The 20,144-nt window shown below is 43.2% G+C and overlaps 1 protein-coding gene across 7 annotated transcripts in view; it reads left to right on the forward strand.

The window, feature by feature from the left end:
* FGFR1OP2 (FGFR1 oncogene partner 2) overlaps nt 1–18,534 on the forward strand; it is a 244,873-nt gene extending 226,339 nt beyond the window's left edge. For all 7 annotated transcript variants that reach the window (XM_069628082.1, XM_069628083.1, XM_069628084.1 and 4 more), the window contains one exon: nt 15,546–18,534. In XM_069628082.1, coding sequence (XP_069484183.1) covers nt 15,546–15,683 — 138 coding nt within the window. In that variant the 3' untranslated portion in view covers nt 15,684–18,534. The remainder of the gene's footprint in view (nt 1–15,545) is intronic.
* The last annotated feature ends 1,610 nt before the right edge of the window (nt 18,535–20,144 follow it).

A 20,144-nucleotide genomic window follows, 5' to 3' on the forward strand; every position in this document is an offset into this window, starting at 1 on the left:
TGTGCGTCGCTTTTAAGTTTGCCAAGAGCTCCAGGAAGATTCTCCCGACTCCCAGGAAGCAGGCTGACCAAGCCTGAGCTGGACCCCAGATGCAAGGAAAGCCCATCTCAACAGCCAAGAGTCTGCAGTGGTGCCATTTGCTGAGACGCGAGGAGCTGAAACCGCAAAGTGCCACTGAATAGAAGTTGGTCATTTTCTGTCGCTGTCCGTCCCGTTGCAGTGCCGGAGCCCTCCAGACGTCCTCCCTCTTGTCCCCACGACGGAGGCCCAGTAACACAGGATCTGCAGAGCTGCACAGGAACTGAAGCCAGCTGGAACCATTTCTTCTAACCAAAAGTACTGTAAAGTCTAAGAACGTGCCTCTTGTCATGTAACCTCATTTGTTCTTGGTGGAGACTTGTCTTGGTTACTTCTGTAGAGTTGCTATCAGCTTGTGGCCCTGCTTTGATTTCTTCTTTTCTACAAAGACTTCTAAAACATTGTGCAAGAGATTTACCTACATGCAAGAATTGCTTCACCTCACCTAGACTGTTGTCCTATTGACTTTTGCCTGGTCTGGCTCCCTGAATGACTTTTCTTCCCTCTGGCTTTGTTTTGTCTTCCTTCCAGGAAGGGGTTAACTTACTTTGCATTGGGGGTTAACAAAAGTATTTACCTGCTTCAGAGTATGGGTGTGATCTCTTGTTGTGTTCTAATAACCCTCTTCTTTGACATATTCCAAGTATTGTTCTAAATGCAGCAGTAGTATAGTAATGCCCACGGTGTCCTAGCTATTTAAGTCCCCTGAGGGCGTAGGAAGTGTCTGTGTGCCATCCCTAATGGGTACTTTCTGATTAAGAGAAACAAAGAGGGTGTAGTTTGGAGTGTATTTGTGTGTTACTATTGTATTGCCCCTTCTGAAGAAGGCTTACTTAAACTGACTGTTAAATAAAGTAATTGTGTAATCAAGAAACCTTGTGTGTAAGAGTTTATTTGAATTCTTGTCACTGTGAATCTGTGTAACTTCCCTACTGCTCACATTGACCTCTCAAGATAAACCTGGCTGCTCATCACGCTACCAACCTCTGAAGTACAGACTTATACCAAAGGTTGGGTTCCTATTGCCAGGAGGTTAGGGTTGTTGTAGTGCAGCCAAAGGCTACTGCATACAATCTTGCCTAACAACCCACAACACTGCACCTCTACCCACGTCTGACATCAAATGTGCATCTTTTAAATAAGCCACGATTCAACTGATCCCCTCTACCCCACTCACTGTTCTGGCTCTCCACCAACCCCCTGGTGCTCAACTCCTTCCTCTTTGGTCTGACCCTTCACAGGGAGTCACTTTCTTTTGCAACCCGTGATACCATTCCGCCTCCGTGATTGCCGGAATCACTGGGGCATTACAACCCCGGTGACCCAGTAATTCCGGAGGCGGAATTCTGTAAATCCCCATTCCCATGATGGGGACCATGGAAATACTGGTTCTGTATATGACAGAGCCGGTGTTTCCATCTCCTCCTGCAGGCGGGTGGTGTATAGTGACACCTCACGCCTGCAGGACTCTTAATCAGCCGGTCCGAAAACAACGGTGGCAGTGGTTTTACCGCCACCGTTTTTTCCAGACCGGCAGGGTTGTTATGAGGCCCCTTGTCTTTCTCTCTAACTCACTTTCCTCCTCTGACCTCTCCAACTCCTACTTATCTCACCTCATTGCTGGGTAAGCGAAAAGTCAGATGAGACTTTGTTGTCCTTTTCCGTGATGATGAAAGGACATCTCTCTGACGTTCACAGTGCACTTATAACTCCATTCGACCAACACTATGCTGCTCGTACATTCACACCTACCCGTCTTAAGCCTGGGATAACCTCTGAAATACAGATCCTCAAAACAAACATGGGCTGTGACCTACTACGCTGGTGCAAATTATGAAACCCTATACTCCAAAAATTCCCATGCTGTCCTTCTGCACTGGACTTTGCCAAATCCTCCTCCTTCGCAAACCTTATTCTCCCTTCATAATCACCCCGGCAAACCATCATCTACCCTCCAGTCTTTGTTCATGCCTCCAAAGCCAATAGCTATAGCCTCCTCCGTTTCTGCTAATGACTCTCAGCCTTCCTATTCCTAACTCCCCATCCCTCCTGTCCACCACCTCTCCCCCTACCTCTGCTACTCTCAACTGCTCTTCCCCTACCTCTCCTGTTGAATTAGCACCCAACTATCAGCGCCAACCCATCTTAAGCTCCTATAGACCCCTTTGCTCCCCAAATGGTCAAAGATTTAGTCTGAATCACTTTCCTGTATTACTCCCCTCTCCTCACTCATAAAGACCTTGGGTTTCATAGATCTGCTCTTGCCTGGATTATCTCTTACCTTGAAGGTCGTTCCAAGAGATTTTAACTATACATCTGCCTCAGGAAGACTTAGCTCCGCTTTTGGCTTTCACCGTCACCTTTTTTGCTGATGACATGCAACTATTTCTCCTTTTCCCTCCTTCACACCAGCCATCGCAGAACGGATTACAAACTGTCTCACTGCAATTCAGCACTGGATGGCCCTCCGCTACCTCATGCTAAACTCTTCAAAAATGGAAGTCCTCTTTCTTTCGCCTTCCAATGCCATCCCTCCACTCTCTCGCTCTCACCTTCCTGCCCCTCAGCCAAGGCTCACAATCGCGAGGTCCGCTTTGATAGCAACAAACAAATGCAGCAATTCATCACTAGCACTGCCTCTGCTGCTTGTATTAACCTTCAACATTTGGAAAAGGTGTCCGTTTATTCCGAAGCACTCTAGGAAAACTCTAATATCCACTTTCATGCTTCGCAAACTTCACTACTGCTCAAGCCTGCTCCTTGGCCTTCCGATCTACCATTTCCTACCTCTAGACTAAGTCCTCACCTTTGCTACCCACACTCTATAACCTACCCAGATCCTTACCTATTGGCAACGTGCTGGTTGGCTCTCAATGCAAAACTATTTTCTAGTTCCTTCTACTTTACAAAGCTATCAATGGTCTTGCTCCTCAGTACCTGTCTGTGTCTGTATCTGTTTTCTCACCATCTGACTCCCTCTGATGCTCCTCAGCACTCAACCTCACTGTCCCATTCCCTCCCTGTGGCGATTTACAGCATAGGGGGCTTGTAAAGCCCCACCACTCCAGGACCCAGAGAACACCGGATTGGAAATTCGAACTAATGACACTGAGGCCCTGTACTCCTGGTGCTAAAGGACTTGGATATGGAATAATGAGAAATCTGGTAAGCAGAAGACTTCTTCCACAGGGCAAGATTCAGGATCCAGTACACAGGACCTTGCTGATCAGTGACGACCCAAAAGATTGATAATGTGCCTTGCCAGGAAAATGACAACTGCCAGGAGCAGAAGTAACTAGGAAGGTACCTGGAAAACTGAGAAAACGGACTAAGTGCAACCATACTGCTCAAAGGGCAAAACTGTGCAACCATCAGCATTAAATGGTCCCACGACTGGGGCAGTTGTGGCAGTGACCTGAGGAGCAGAGTAATAGTGTCCCACTACCCTTCTGGATGACTGTCAGCCCACCTCGAAGCCTAAGAAAGCAATGCAGAAAGGACCCATATAGTCCCAGCATGGAACATCCAATACAGCCAGCATGGAGAACAATGAACAGCACAGGAAATGACACTTTGCAGCCAAAATGCAAAACTGGAGCAAGAGACAAAGAAACCAGTGCTTAAGCCAGTATTTGCAAGCCTGGTCCTAAAATATATATATATAGCACTCTAGTTCACCCACACAGTTCGCTGTTTGGGTCAGGGGATCCGTCTAAATAAGTTCAGATTCCAACAAGAGTGCAGGGTGGGGTCTCAGAGTGAGCCTATGTGTGCACAACAGACATTTTACAATGGATGGCACAGCAATGAGTAGGACAAAAAAATGAACTGGTACACCAATGGTAAACCATACTGGTACATTGGGCAATTAATTTGGTAAAACAGGCTGCGCTCTTGGTAGTCCCGACAAATAGATGTGCACTTCGACCAATGTATTCCACAACACCATTGTAGGGTGATCATTAACTTACAGCCTAAATAGGGTGCTTAAAAAGCCTCCATGTGCTAAGACGCATATTGACTACTAAAGGAAAGCCCATCAAAAAGGGTTGCATTGGCAGGGGGACTTCAGTAGATTCCATGTCACCTCAAATGTACGGTCAAAGATCCAAGAAAGACCAATTAAAGAAGTTTAGGGATGTCATAAAATGTCACAGCAGGACCCCCAAAAATGGAATTCTGCCCTCACAACCCTCTTCCAATCCTGGCCAGGAGGAAAAAGGCCAACAAAGAAGGAAAAACAAAGGGAGGGTTTAAAACAAGAAGTTCAGTCATTTTGGGCTACCATGGTGGTAAAATGGCAACCTCACGATAAAAATGTGGGGTCATGTTAGTGCACCCAAAGATTATTCAGATGTTCCTGCTAGTGTTGCACTAAGTTGTAAAAAGAAAACTAAAGAAATTAATGGGAAAACTGATTACCTGCCGTACACTCCATAAGGAAGGTTAAAACATATTTAAAATGCAAGTCCGATATCTCCCTGCACCACTAACCATACCAATTGATCAATACGCTCCAAATAACCGAATTAAGGCAGGGTTTAAAATTGAAAAAGCTATACTCTAAAAACATTTTTTTTAAAACCCACTTTATGCCTAAATTCTGGGGACTATTTACAGATTGTGTTTTCCTGAAGTGTTTTTTAGAAAGATTTATTTTAAATTTGTTTTTTCAGAGCTTTCTTAGCAACTATACATAGGCGAAGCATTGCCTTCTCTTCCGAGGAAAGAATACATGTCTTTTTGCCATCATTTGCCGTCACTCCGCTTTTGTGAGTGTTATGGAGAATTCTCTTTTGTGAGTGTTATGGAGAATTCTCATTTCTGTGCGAAGTCCCTTCAACTTGAGAGCCCCAGATCTTTTGCTGGACTCGGGACTTTTTAATTTTAACCATGGAGTGAGTGAGACATTTTTCTCACACTCGTGTTTTTACCTGTTTTTGTATTTTTAGATTTTTCACTGTTTTTGGAGTCTTGGCAAACTCCATGGGCATCTGCTTTTTGAATGGTGATGCACAGCACCTTCAGTGCAGTGTCACTGAGAAATCCTTTAGATTGCTTACAAGGTTTAAATACATTTTCTTTTGTGAAATACAGTTCCCAAGAATAGTAATGTGAAATTGACTTTACTTAACTTTTCTCTTTGTAGATCCAGTACACACCATTTTATGTTGAGTGCTGGGGGTTACCTAGTAGCCCCTTATCCTACATTCTCATGTAAGATTTGTGTTACCCTCACTACTTTAAATGGCTGGTGTCAGTGATTTACTTTTTCCTACCATTGTGCTTTTCTACTGCAGGCTGAACCTTCAAAATGTGTCCAAATGGCCCCTGTCTTATTTTCTCGCCATTTTCTGTTTGTGAGGTCTTTCTTGGGTTTCACTCTGTGCATTGGGACAGGTTTAAGCCCTTTGTTTGTCTTACCTTTGGCCACTTCAGCCCTGAAGCCAGCCTCTGGCTCCAGTCTGTCTGATAGGACAGTATGTGAGGGAGGGTCCCGAAACTCCCCTGTCCTTTGTCTCTGTGAATGCCTGAATGCAACTAGTCCTGATTGGCTGGCTGGCTGGCTGGCTGGCTGGCTCGCTGGCCTTTTAGGACAGCCACCCTGCTGAGTGATGGACAGCATAGGCTGTGCATGAATGGAAGAAACCTGCTTAAAAGACAAGGGTTTTGGGACTACTGGCAGAGTGGACCACCAGGAGAAACACCCAACAAAGAAACCATGAACGAAGCTCGCTGCAACCTCCTAAACCTTTGAATTGCCCAGTGAAGCCTTGCTGCTGTGCTGAACTCTTTTTCACCTTGACAGAGAAGCTCCTTCGCTGCGACTTCTCTCCTTGGGTTAGTGGGACCAACTAACTCAGAGACAAACTCCACTGGACCACCATCTCTGACTTGCTGTGCCTCTCCGTTGCATCGGAAGCCGAATGCCAGGGGTCGAGTTTCCGTAGTAAAGTGCAACGTCTGCTGTGGAACAAATCAGTCTAGAAGCTCCAGGAGTCCCCTAAGGAACCTCCAGAAGCAGGAACTCAAGATCCAGAGTCCCCTCACCAGATTGCAGGACTGAGGGAGTGAAGAGAGTCCAACCGGTGGCCAAGATCTGCAAAGGTGCTGTTTGCTAAGTGCTGAAACCGCAAAGTGCTCTTAACCAAAAAGAGCCTGTAGCTGCCGGCGACCTCCCGAGTACCGACCCGTAGAGTTGATTCCAACTTTCCTTTCACTGGCAGCTTGTGACCCTACAAGTGATTTTTTTTTTTCTCTAACAAACTCTCATTTTGTGCATGACTTTGATCTAAGTAGTGCATCAGATCCATAGACTGTGTTCCAAATGACTTTGGCTGTCCTGGCTCCCTGAAGACTCTTCTAGTCCATTGACTTTGATCCAGTTTGTCCCTCATAGGCGGTAACTTGTTGTAATTGTTACTGCTGGGAAAGTGTTAGGCAGAAACCTTTGCAGTTCCCTCTGGGACCACTGCAAAAGATTTAAGACTACAGGTGTTTGGCAGTAAACCCACTTGGTAGCAGTCTGTACCACACAGATTCACTTGGTAGCTGTGGCTGAGCAGTCAGACTTCCCTCAAGAAGAGTTAGGCAGTATACAGAGTATTCACAATAGGTCAAAAGAGCACAGTAGAACAAGTAAACACTGACCAGAGCTTGGTGTAAAAGAGATATAATTATTTATTTAAAACCACATCTAGTAAAACACACAGGCACTAATGTTAAGCAGTTCAAAAACATGGTCACTAAAAGATATACACTCCCTTAAAAGAAAATTAGACAATTCTTAAGTAAAGCCCCACTTATTTTCAGACAGTGGTGAGCGCTTAACGCAGATGGCACTCTAATAATTCGTTTTAAAAAGGGAGGGAAAGGCAGAGTATAATTTGAAACAGATCCCAACACTTTCACAAACACACAACAAGAGAGGAAGGCAAAGTAAAACCGTGAAGTTAGAGTTCAGAAGGCCGGATCCACTTTGAGGATCAGAACGAAATGTGTCCCAGGTCACACAGTTGCAGTGCACAAAAGTCTTGAAAGGGTTCAAAAAAGAGTTGGACCAAAGAAAGGGACCCATTAGATGGTCAAGGCAGCCAGCCCAGTCCAGAAGGTTAAGGGATTATTATTACCTTGTAGCAATCTTTAGAAAGGGAAGCCTGGCGGACACGGTACCTTAAAGTGTTGAGAATACTGCAGCGGGGGCAGTTGTTCCTGGCAGCGGATGCAAGTCGGTGCTTCGTCCGGGGGAAGAGAGGATCTCGTCGGGGAGGAAGACAGGAGTCCGTTGCACTGCCAGGAAAGAAACCAGCCGCGGAGTTCTCAGGTAAAAGGAGCGGTCCTTTTATTCGCGGTCCAGTGGTAAGTGGCTATCCGGTTGCCGGGATGCTTGGCACGGGCAATTCGACCACAAGACGTCCTGGGATGCTAGGAAAAGAAGGTAAACTGGTTGTGCACACCAGTCAGGGGAAGAAGCCTCTCCAGCCGGGAGATCTTCTCTGTCGTCGGGAAGTGGCGAGTCGGTTCCGCAGGGCTCCACCGGTGGTGTCGTCGTGGTAGGTCGGCTCAGCATCTCCCTCGTCGGATTCTCAGGTCCTGTGGCGACTTTTGAAGTTCCAGTCCCCAAAGCCCTGCTTTTATGCAGCACACCCCCATTCACTCAGCCTAGCTGTCAATCAAACATGCTAAGTGGTGAGCCGGCCGGCTCACCACTTGGGCCAATCACACAAGAGTGTGACTTGAGTTACCAAGGTAACTCGGTCCAGGGTGCCTAGACCCCTTCCCACAGCTCTTGTGGTACCCAGACAGAGTGGCACCACTTTTGGAGGCTTCTGTGGAGAAGCCCACCAGAAAGTGGAACAAAGGGCTCGACTTGGGTTGGAGTCACAGAAGAGAACACAAACGCCATTTTAGAATCGAGTCCTGGCAAAAAATACCAACTGGCAAATTAATATTAATTAAATAAACCGGCGGTATGTCCGAGGCTATGAGAATTAAATAATTAAAGTTGGTAGCCTCGAACAATGGGAAAATCCCATAGGAATATATTTGCGGTCGAATATAAAAAGTAGTATCCACTGCCACCAGCCAAAACTCGATCAGGGGGGACGGAGACGTGCCCCCTCGACTAACAGACCCCGGGGCAATCGAATTGCCCCGACCAGTATGTCCAAAATATGATGGTTTGTACCGGTTTCTGTTAATAATTTGGGACTAGTAAAGCCAATGGTGACTTTACATGCCGTGGGAGACAGTAGTCAGTCCCAGGGTATGGAGTCTATGGTGGGGTGTCACTGCACGGAGGGTGCTGTGTAACACACATAGTAAAAACACATGAGACCCTATGGAGTAAAGGACCCCATAGCTCATAAAACACATTAACAGTCAAAGGAACACCATAAATCATGTCCAAGAGTGGGAGAAAAAGTCTCACTCTTGGCAGGAGAAAAAAACAAACTCCAGAAATCCAGCAAAGCTGCTGGGGGACTCACTAGGTTAGGAAATTCAGCCTAAAGAGAGAATTCTCCCTAAGAAAGGCTTATCTAGATTTCTTTGGAAGATTTAGTTGACCTCACATATACTGAGAAACTGTCTAACCTTTTTTCCTTCCCTTCCCTTTCTGCAACCTCAGAATCTGCAAAGTATACTAGTATGACACATAAATGCTATTACTGTCCTTGTGATGGAAGTCACCCCAGGGCGTAGGAATTGTGTAAGAAGCATATCCAAAGATTATCCACTAACTTGTTTTAATTCTGAAGTGATTTTAAAGTATATTTACATTGTTACACAAATTGCCTTTTTAATGAATGCTCATTTAAAAATGTATGTTAAATAAACTGTTTATAACTGAAACCTTGAGAGTAAGTGTTACTTGGCTACTTGTATTTACGGATTTCATTTGTACCGCTCACATTTACCCCTCTTAAGATAGGCCTGGCTGGTCAGTCACACTACCAACTTGTGTAGTACAGACCTATACCAAAAGGTGGGTTACCTAATACCAAACAGATAAGTGCTGTGTAGTCTCCCACAGTGTGACTGCACCAATTCTTAACAGTGGTAGAGAAACCCTTTTCATCCTGCTAATAGGGAGAACTCACAACCCAGCTCCTCAGCGCTCCATAGGAATAGATTCAATTTGGAACACCTCAAAAACTACCTGGAAACCTTCAAATGAAATCCCCTAGATTTCCACCCGCTGATTTGTGGATCCGGATACACATCACTGAACTCCCAGAAATCTTCAGATAAACATGAATAAGCAACAATACCCAACCCTCTGCTCCTTTAACCCCATCTCCACCAACAAATTTCCTGTAACCCTACACTTCACACACTCCAGTCGGATGACTCGCCAGGTATAGGGCAATCAGACTTGAATGCTACTCTTCCTTTATCAACAGTTGCTCACTCAGTTGAGGCCTAGCAATCTGAGCCGTGCAATAATGTCTCATCAGCACCCATCCATACCCATCACGATGAACATAGTTCTCATAATGGCATACAGGTAACTGGTTCATCCGACCTGCACGCCTAAACACTGCAGGTATTTCTGCATTTGCCTTTCCAGCTATCCTACAAACACCCCCTGCCCAAATATCTTAGAGCCATCCACAGTGAGACCAACATCTTTAGCCGATGGGCGCTGTATAAGACCACTTTCCTTTGTCAGCCATCACACAACCTCACAATAAGTGTAATGAGACTGCTAGGAATTATGGCATCCTGCATATGGTTTGTGCTACACAAGAGATTGCATGTAAAAGAGTTTCAACAATGGTGTAGCATGTAATTGTCACAGGAAACTGAAGATTGGGAAGATGTATTGGTAGCCCTGGTACAAAGGTGGTGCAACAAACAAAATATCAGCCAAAGACGCCCATTTTCATGTCAGTTGATTCAAGTAATAATTACCACTAAGATGCACTCCCAGACACTTTCCATTGGTGCATACAAAGAACGATTTTCCTACAAGCCTACAAGCCCAACATGTTACTGGGATAGACCATTGTCTAGCAGGTGGCTGCACCATCATTTTCTGCAGGCACACAAGTGGTAACACAACACCAGTTATCAAATATTCAAGATGTGGAGAAGTATAGACTTGTTGCAAATAATACACCATACATTGGACAAATACTAAACTCCCATATACTGTTAATGGGTTGGAGTTAGAACGAAGACATTGAAAGGATGCCGTAAAGTGGTGAGTTTTAATATCCCAGAATTGTATTTAATGTTATTCAAATCTTGTCCTCCCACCTGGTCTGAAGTAGAGGGGGTGGGAAAATGTGTGTAAATGTACAAATGACTGAATACTGTGTGCATATAGTTTACCATTTCTTTGCTGGGGCGGTGTAAAGTACAGTACTTGCATTGTTCTTTATGAAATTAGGGTGCACACAGCCTTCCTCATTATTTCAAACCAGATGGAAAACAATAAATATAAGTGCGACTAAGAGTAAAGTGGGTATCTGTACACATAATATAGGGGTAGAATACCAGGAACACACCTGTCGACACCTAGCTTATTCTTTGTAGTGAACACATTTTAATATTCCAGTCCAACCACTAGATTGCAGATGTTAGGCAAGATTGTATGCAGTACCCTGTGGGAGACTGGACCAGCCTTGTCCTCTTGGCAATAGTTAACCCAACCTTTTGTATAAGCAAGTACTACACACGTTGTTAGTGATTGAGCAGCCAGTCTTATCTCAAGAGGGGTCAATGTTAGCTGTAGGGTTGCAACATAGTTTCACAGTGACAAGTATCCAAATAAACTCTTACACTCAAGGTTTCTTGATTAAACAATTATTTATTAATTTAACAGTCAGTTGAATAAACAGGGGAGCAAATAGATAGCACAAAAATATACTTCAGAAATACACACTCAGTTTCAATAAATCAGTAGATAACCATTTGGGATGGCACACAGATGCTTCCTACACCCTGCGGTGACAAATAACTAGGACACTGTGTACATTAATATATCACTGATACATTTAGAGCAATACTGATTTCGGTGTGAAAAGGAAAAGGTTAGGGAATAAAACAATGGTTAACAAATAATCTTTAGCAGGTAAGTACTTTTGAACCCCCTCCCCCCCCCAATGCAAAGTAAATTAACCCTTTCCCAGCTACACAAGTTATACAATGTGTGACTTTTTGGATGGATACTTAAAGCACAAAGTCAGAGGTTAGTCTTTCAAGGAGCCAGGACAGCCAATGTCAAATGAGAAAAAGTCTAGGTGAGCTGAGGCATTTCTTGAAGGTAAGTAAAAAGGCTTGCACAATGTTTTAGAAATCTGTGTATAAAATTAAATCACTGTTGAGCCACAAGCTGGGAGGCTCGTGAAGGGCAAAGCTGCAAGCAACTCTGCAAAAGCAACCAAGACAAGTCTCAACTGAGAGCTACCCAAGGCTACACACCAAGAGGTAGGTACCCCTTAGTTTACAGTACCTTAGGTCTGAAGAAATTGGTTCCAGCTGGCTTCTGTTCCAGTTGTAGTATGGCAGATCCTGATGTTCCTGGTCCTCAGTCGTGTGGACAAGACGGAAGATGTCTGGGGTACTCCTGCACTACTAATTGAAGGTCCGCCGCAGCAATGGGCAAACTTCAGATCAGCTGCACTTCACGGTTTCAGCTTCTCGCGAATAGCACCACTGCGGTTCTTGGATTCTTTAAGGACTTTATCCCCATCTGGGGTCCAGCACTCTGTTGTGGCTCAGGATTGATCAGTCCTGCTTCCACGGAATCCGGAGGATCTTCCTGGAGCTCGGTTCGACATAAACACTTGATTCTGGTGTTCCTCTCCCTGGCAATAGGTTCCTGCAGCAGCAAAGGAAGTACAGTTAGTCTTGAGAGGATTTCCAGCTGAGTTTGTCTTGGGGTCGATTGGTCCCACCAACCCAAGGGGAGGAGTCCTCCTTTGCAGGGCTTCTCTAGTCGAGACAAAGTTTGGAGCTTCAGCAATGCAGCAGGTCTTCACCAGGCAAACCAATGCCCCAGGAGTTGCAGCAAGCATCTCTTCCAAGTTCTTCTTCGGATTCCTTCGTCCAGTGGTCGATTCTGCCTTCCAAGCAAAAGACCTTGCCTTTTATGCAGCTTTCTCCCATGCATTGACAGCTAGCTGTAACTCGCACAGCAGGGGGGGCGGTCCTCCAAGGACAGCCAGCTAGCCAATCACCTTTGGGTGCATTCTTATAACCAAGGGGACTAAGCACAGGGAGTTTCTGGCAACTCCCTCACTTCCTGCCCTGCCAGACACGCTGGAGCGAGAGGTGGGCTTCACCAGTGAATCCTGCTAAAGACAAAACAAACAAAGGGACCAAAGCTTGTGTGGTGCGCAGAGTAAACCCAAAGAAGGACCTCTCCAACAAGAAATGGCGAAAAAAGAAGACCAGGGCCATTTTGACAAAATGTGCACCCATGGGTGCTTTGCTGCAGCTGCAATTGCAGCCTGCGGTAGAAACACACAATGGTAGGAAAAAGTAAACCACTGCCACCAGCCATTAATTGTAGAAAGGGTGACCTAAAAATGATACATGAGAAACCAGACAAAGGGGATACTAAGTAACCCCTCTAGCACCCTATTGTAAGATAGTGTGCGATGGGCCTAGAAAGTTACAAATGTAAGTAAAGTCAATTTCACTTCACTGCTCTTGGAAAGACAGTTTAACCAAGAGAAGGTATTTAATCCTTTGGGAAATCTGAGAGACTTCCCTGTGCCACTGCACTGAAGGTGCAGTGTGTCACAATTAAAAAGATGTCTATGGAGTTTGTTAGACTGCAAAGTCAAAAGAAACAGTATTCAAATCAATGAAAAATACATGTGAGCAAAGGAAAACGGTCTATTTCTCCAGGATAAAAATTAAAAGTCCTAAAGTCCAGCAAAAAGAGCTGGAAGTCTCGAAAGTAGAAGGGAATTAGCACATTTCTGAGAATTCTCCCCAATAGCAGACTATGCATAGCATTTGTCACGAAATGGATAAGACTTTACAGTTGCAAATCATGTGCTATTTCTCCATCCCTCTGCCTCCTTCATTGCAGAAAAGATAACTCCTTCTGACCTCTTACCCTCTTAATTACTGCTCATCCCATACCCACTGAAATCCCAGTTCCCCCACCTTTTTTTGTTCATTCCAAACAACTTTTCTGCACCAGCAACCACTGAACTCCCCACCAGCTAACCTAATCACTCGCCTTACAATACACCTACCAAGCCCCTGACCAGCATCAATTCAAACAAGACCTTCTATCATAGCCTTACTAACCAGGAATCCTAAGTAATGGCAGATTGGTATCCATAAATCACCACCATATCTGACCAAATAATCCAAGAGAAGCCCAGCATACTCTTCCTGGTGGGTCTGTTCTTGCTCAGTAGATTAGTAGCTTGATTCTTTAAAGGATGTTCTTTTAAGAATCATCTTCGGCGTCCCGTGTGTCTTGATTACAGAATCCAGCTACTAATCTAGTTTGGAGCAAGAACAGATCCATCATGCAAATAGAATATTAGAATGCAATTGGAAATTCTGGGTTCTTGAAGAAGAAAAGAAGAAAGTATGTCAAATAGTCCATCCATTAACACACCCTGTAAAGAATTAGCCTTACTTTAATATTGGAACACTTCAAGTAGCAGCCTTGGCTCAATACTGTATGACTGATGCTACGATAATTAAATTCAACTGTTTGTGATTTACAAATTGTTTAAATTTTATCAGATTAATCGACATTTTGAGCGCAGAGGACTGGTTTATCTTATATTCTTGTACATCACATACACTGGTTCCATCACAGCCATGAACCATTGGCTTTTGAGTGGCTTTGTAGCACTAGGTCCCCTTAGATCATTCACCAACAACAGAAAAAGACAAGCGGCCAGATAGTGTAAACCCAAATTTAAAACTTCAAACCATGTCCTTGAGCACATGTGGCAATCAAACTGAACAAGAAACTGGATGCCCTATGAGAACCGGCTCCAGCATTGTAAGTCTAAAGTATGCAATGCCAACAAAACCATCAGGCATAGATTTAAAGGTATTACTGATTTCAACATCTCTACCTCCTCTTTTAATACACCTCAACACAATCCCCCTGTAGCACTGATCATTTTTATAATAAATCCATGGAGACCTATAACTCTAGCTCTGCCAAACTCTCTATCCTGCTTCCTAACCAGGACAGTTTACCACCACATGCCTTCCAACCCAAGAGACCATGCAAACATCCAGCTCGCAGCGCTCTATTGCGTTTTCCAGAACTAGTTTGTCCTTCAGCCGGAAAGCTGGCTCCCCCGGCAGACTCATGCCCAACGGCAATCTTCAAAGAAATATGTCGGATTTTGCTTGCGTGTCTATCAAAGCAAGTGAAAATGATAGCACATGCTTAACCACATTACATGTTGTCTGGATTTTAATCATGCACGTTTGACTACAGGAACCAATACCCCCAGTTTCTGCACTGTTATCAAAACAAACATGGAGAATCCTCACCTCAGAGTTAAAGTGGTGAATCCTAGAATATTATGGGCAATGCCGAGAGACTACTGCATCATTTGCAGCCTCTGTTTCTTAATGGTGCTGGGTGTAAACATTTTCTTTTTTTATTCCCAGGGTGCTATTGCTGACTATAATTTGACAGCTTCTGGAGAGGCGTTCAATAGACCCAAAAGCTGTGAGCCAACATATTAAACGTGGCCTGGCATAATCCATTGCTACCTTCTGACTTGCAGCAAGACCACATTTATAGTTGCGCATTTTACTTTTTGCCTCTGTCCATTTTAAAATTGCTTGACCGGTGCTAATGCGTATCCCCGTTTTAGCAGTGTTTGTAATACTATTTCCATTGATGTTGTATTCGGTATGCTGAATTACACCTCCCACCTTGCTCCTCGGTGAGGCAGTACAGTTTGGCTATGCATAAACTACGTACCATCCTGCAACAATCTGAAGTGGACTCCAGGACAGTGCTTGAAGCCAATTCCTTGAGGTTGGTGGGGCAAAAAAACAGAATGTTATGTGGATGGGCTAATCTTTTAAAAGGTGCTGTTATTTATTTCCCAATGGACCCCCAGCCTGCTAATGGTGAATATTCAAAGTATAAGAATCTATGAAATGGCATTTCTAAAATACTTTAGAAACCAATGATTTCTTTGTAAGCTTGGCGCACAAATAATTTTCAGTTTGTTTTTTATTATTGCTGATCGTTACCTGAGCCTGAGCGCCAAGGTATTCAAACTACTTGTACATTCATTAGCTGGTTGCTTGTATTTTTAGGATTTGGAAGGGAAACCTTTTGCTTGTGGCTTTTCAATGTTTCAGTAATGTGCCTTTGGTGGAGATATTGAACATTGTGACTTGGTTTAGTTAATGTCTTGACACTAGGTGTAACCTTTCTTTTTGCAGCTCATGGTTCACATTCTAAACTGCTGTAATATCAGTATATATCTATTCTTCTCTTTCAGCAAGAGAACAAAACATTAAGGGAAGTCCTTCAGATCACAAGAGAATCATTCCTGAATCTTAAGAAAGATGATACATCTGAAAGTACATCTCTTTCTACACTAGTGACAAGCAATGATCTGAGCCTAAGGAAAAGCTGAGGACTGTCACAGAAGTGGAAAGCCGAGCTTGTGTTAATCCCAACAGCAAAGCAGATCGTGGTTCCGCAGCAAAGCCGTTGCTAAATGCTGCACCAGTTTACGAAGGTTCAGAGAAATAAAATTGTGATCCGTGTTCGTTGCTGGTGTTCGCCATAGGCGTGTTTGTGACCGACTTGAAACCTCAATAGTACTCCCAAACTTCCATTTGGTATAGCTGCAGGTGTACCAGTATAGTTGGAGATATTAAAGCAGAACAAATTCATGCATATCCTGGATAGAAATCCGTTATCCAGCCATTGTTCCTTTGGCATGTAGAGCAACTGCCCTACTTGCCCACTCAGGCATGTAGACTTTCAAGTGGCTGGAGATTTGATACACTGGCAACGTTTCGGAACAGATTGTGGTATAATTTGTTAGTTGAACAATATTAGACTACTGACCTTTCTGATTGTAAATATATATTCCCTGACCTCTGAGAGGAAAAACTGATAAATACAACCTGTTTATTTTTGTATGCAAGTGAATAGTGTCAGGCAATTGGTTGCTTGCTGTAGACATCAGACTGGCAGGAATCCTAAGTTGTGGAAGCCTACAGAAGTTCTAAAACTATAAATAATTGGGGCCAAGAATCTGCATCCTTGATATAAGAATGCAGGGTGTGATTTAGGCTATTTTCAGTGTACATTGTGATAGGACCCTCATAGAGTAGGTAGTTGAGCACTTCTTTCAAAAGGTTTGCTTTCAAATAAGTTAACATTGCAAACCTAAGGTTACATAAAGGACCAGCTTTCAATAGTTCATGGCATGGAACTACATAGAAAGTACTGCCAAATTGTTTAGAAATTACTGAAGTGCCTTGCTTTCTATTGGAGTTATTGCCAAGAAACCATTGTCTCGGAATAACACAGAAGATCCACCATTGTCCATTTCTATTGGGTATTTCTTGCATACCGTAGTGGGCTGGAAGATCTGAGAAAATCTGGCTGTCCTGAGATGATCAAGAATAGTGAGTACCAACATTTTCCCCCAATGTAATGTTGGTCGATTCTGTTCTAAAGCATCATCTCATAGTCTCTCTATATCCATATATTTTTCTGTTTAAGGGCACTCCATGCATATTTTATTTTTTAATGATTCTACCATAGAAAATAGTAATAGGGGTGAACATATCTTAATGAGCCCCAGACATGAGCCTTGCCATTTTATTCTGTGAGAAAACGAATTTAGGAAAATCCTTTTTATGAGAGAATAAAGGGTTGATACAAATTATCATTGATAGACTAGCCTTCACTGCACTTGTGTTCAAGCATGCACTGCATGTCTAGTCTATTTTGGATCCTTTATATATAGCTCTGAGTGGCATTAACCATTTTACAGAACAAGAAAAGGATTGTGAACAAATGACTAAAATACTTTCCAATGGAAGTAAAATCCATGGCTCTGTTCTGGGGCTAAGTAAGACCTTTTTACAAACCTACTGCTGTTCACAAAAGAGTAACTTGTGTTTACTTAAATGTTCCAAAAAAATGAATTCTGCATAGAAGTGCCTCCTGTGCAGACCTATTAGTCCTTTAAAAAAACGCTTAATTTTTCAAATAATTATTTTAAGTACAGTTTAATGATCACAAAGTTCAATCCAGCTATCTTAATTCCATTAACCCTTAACTACTACAGTGATTGAAATATTTAACCTTAACCCTTTCACTGTAGCAAAAATTGAGCTGCACTGCTAAATGTTTTCATTAAGTACATGAAACATGTATGTTGCATCCTTCCGACTGGGAACATAGTGCTAAGGGTGTGATTTACTTCCCACAGCACTTTGGGGTAGAAGGTGTACTGTACTATTGAGCAATCCCTGTGATCTTGGAAAGTAATGTTGGAGTCGTCTTAGTCCAATCACTAGAAAAAGGACTCTTTGTGGTTACCAGTTCAAATGGCCTGGAGAACACATGGTTCATTTAGGTGAACACCATCTGGCCTTGATTGATGTTTGCTCCCTTAAAGGGATTGGTCCAACCATGAGTGTAAGCCAGAAGGGGTTTACCCATACAAGCCAATGTGTAGGCAGCTCCCCCCCCCCTCCAAATATCACCAACATAATCCTATTTCTAATATCACACGGCACAATAGAAATAATGTAATGATGTGCAAAGATTCCATTTGTACATTGTATCTACCATAGTTTGTGCTTGTTTAAATTTAGAAGTCCGTCCCAGATCTGTTTTTAGGCGATTTGTTGATAGCAAGATAGGAAGACCAGAATAGTGACTTTAATGTAACAATGTTGCGATCTATTCTGTACCTTCCATGTTACCCTCTCACAGTACTGCTTCTTAAACAAAGCCACTATATTCTAAGTTTTAGACAACTTGCTATGATTAACGTGTCAATTTTCCAAACGTTTCAAATATTTTGACTGATTTCAGTTTTTGAAAATCGTGAGAAAACTACCATTGTCAACTGTTTAGTGACTAAAACTCTCAAAAGGAATCATTTCAGTTGTCTGTACAACAGAACAGTCTTTGGGGCATTCATTTTATTTTATTTTGTAAGCCAATGCTTTGATGGTACTTAGCCTGTAAATATAAAGTATTTTATTTATATCTTCTTGGGTTTGAGGAGTACATTTCTTTGTGTATTGTTTGTGTATTGTTCTCTCAAAGAACTGTGTAAATGTATAAAGGTTTTTGAGAACTTTTTCACTTTTTGTGTACATTTCAAAAGAAATTCCATCATATGCCCATTATTTTTTTAATCCAGATGCTTGAAATAAATCTATGGCTGGGAATGTATAATGTACAGCAAATGTATTTTATCAATAAAGTTAAATGGAGACATTGTCATATTACCCTGTACTTGACTTGATTTTGTTTGTCAGAAAGATTAGCTTCCTTTCAACCATCTGATAGCTATTTTATGTATTTTGTGAATGACTTACTACGATCAATCTCATGGAGATTGTCATAAATGTATAAAAACTATTTATTATGCTGCACAATATTATAAAAAGTATGTTCATTCATTCCCCCAAGCATCACATTGTCCCCTTGTCCCACTGTTAGGCACCCGTCATTGCATTAAAGTAGTGGTGGTCTTCTGAGTAAATGCTTAAAAAGTCTTTCGAAGTGCAGTTCGAGTTTAGTGGTTTCAGGTACTCGCAAGTGAATCAGTTATCGTTCATAAGACCACAAAATCAGGTGTATCCTAAACTAAGGACAGCCCTCTTAGTGGGGTATAGAAAGAGGCGGACCTCAGGATAAAACTGACCATACAGGTGTTCTTCTCTGGGTCTCTTTTGCAGGTTTGGTATGTCCAGACCTTCCCCTTGTATGGTAGCTCTCTTCTGCCCTTGTTGAACTGCTCATTCCAAGACTAAAACACAAAAAGACCAATGTTTATAACTAACATCGGCTGAAAGGAGCAACTACATCTGGTGCATCGGTGTATACTAAATTAACAAACCTCCTCAGTCCAGTTCCCTAAACCGAGAGCTCATAATTGTCAGACATTGAAAACATCCAGATCGCGGTCTCGGGGGTTTTTTAAGCACCCCAGCCCTCTTGTTACAGGGGCTTGCCTTGGGGACACTGTGATGATTCTTCCTATACAAGGATGGCCCCCATGCCGTTGGGACCTTTCAGTTAATCCGGGTAGGATTTCCTTCCGACTGTGCCTTTCAGGCTGCAGAAACTATAGCGTCTTCCTCCTTCTTTCTGACGCCACCCCAGCCATGTGCGGTTTGCTTCCTAATGGTTGCAGTTGCCAGTTGCTCCTCAATTGAACTCCACTATCAGGCTTTTTTAGCCGTTGGTAGCACGGCACAGGATTCACAAGCATAGTGAGGGGTTTGCAGTGTGACCTTAAAGTAAGCCGCCAGCTCACCTCCCACGCAGTGCCCCTCCTAATTTTCCTCAGATGTTACTGTGTTTGTTCTTTAAACTATTCCTCCTTGGGCTTCCATTGTAGGGGATCCCTCCCTGCCACCTACATAACACATTGTATTGTGCTATAGCAAGTGATTCTGCCTGATTGGGTGGCTGTGGGTTTTATTTCGTTTGCTCCAGTGTGTTCCCACATACACCACCTGGAGGTGTTGCCTTTCGGTGCTGGACTGCCCCACTGGGTTGTCGCAGACTGATATGCAAGTTGATATTTCTTCTCTGAGAAGGGTGCAGTGCAGTGAGCTAAAGGGTGGTTATACTGTCCTGAATGTGGGGTACACCCAAGAGAACCAGTTATTTGAACCATGTAAAAAAGCAAATAAAAAATCATGTGAAACTTTAAAGGAAGATCCCTTGATGTCCAATAAACCTCACAAGCGAAAATGAGGGATAACCATTTTTCATAGATCGCTTTTTTTGCTGTTAGTAAAGTGAGAAGCAAATTCCTCAGCAAGTCTTATTAGGCTTATTTTCTTCTAACTTGGGGGTGAGGGAGGGAGTATCAATTCTGCAGATA

Source organism: Ambystoma mexicanum, chromosome 12 (genome assembly GCF_040938575.1).
Source record: "Ambystoma mexicanum isolate Mex_15411 chromosome 12, UKY_AmexF1_1, whole genome shotgun sequence".
In the NCBI taxonomy this organism is placed as follows: domain Eukaryota; kingdom Metazoa; phylum Chordata; class Amphibia; order Caudata; family Ambystomatidae; genus Ambystoma; species Ambystoma mexicanum.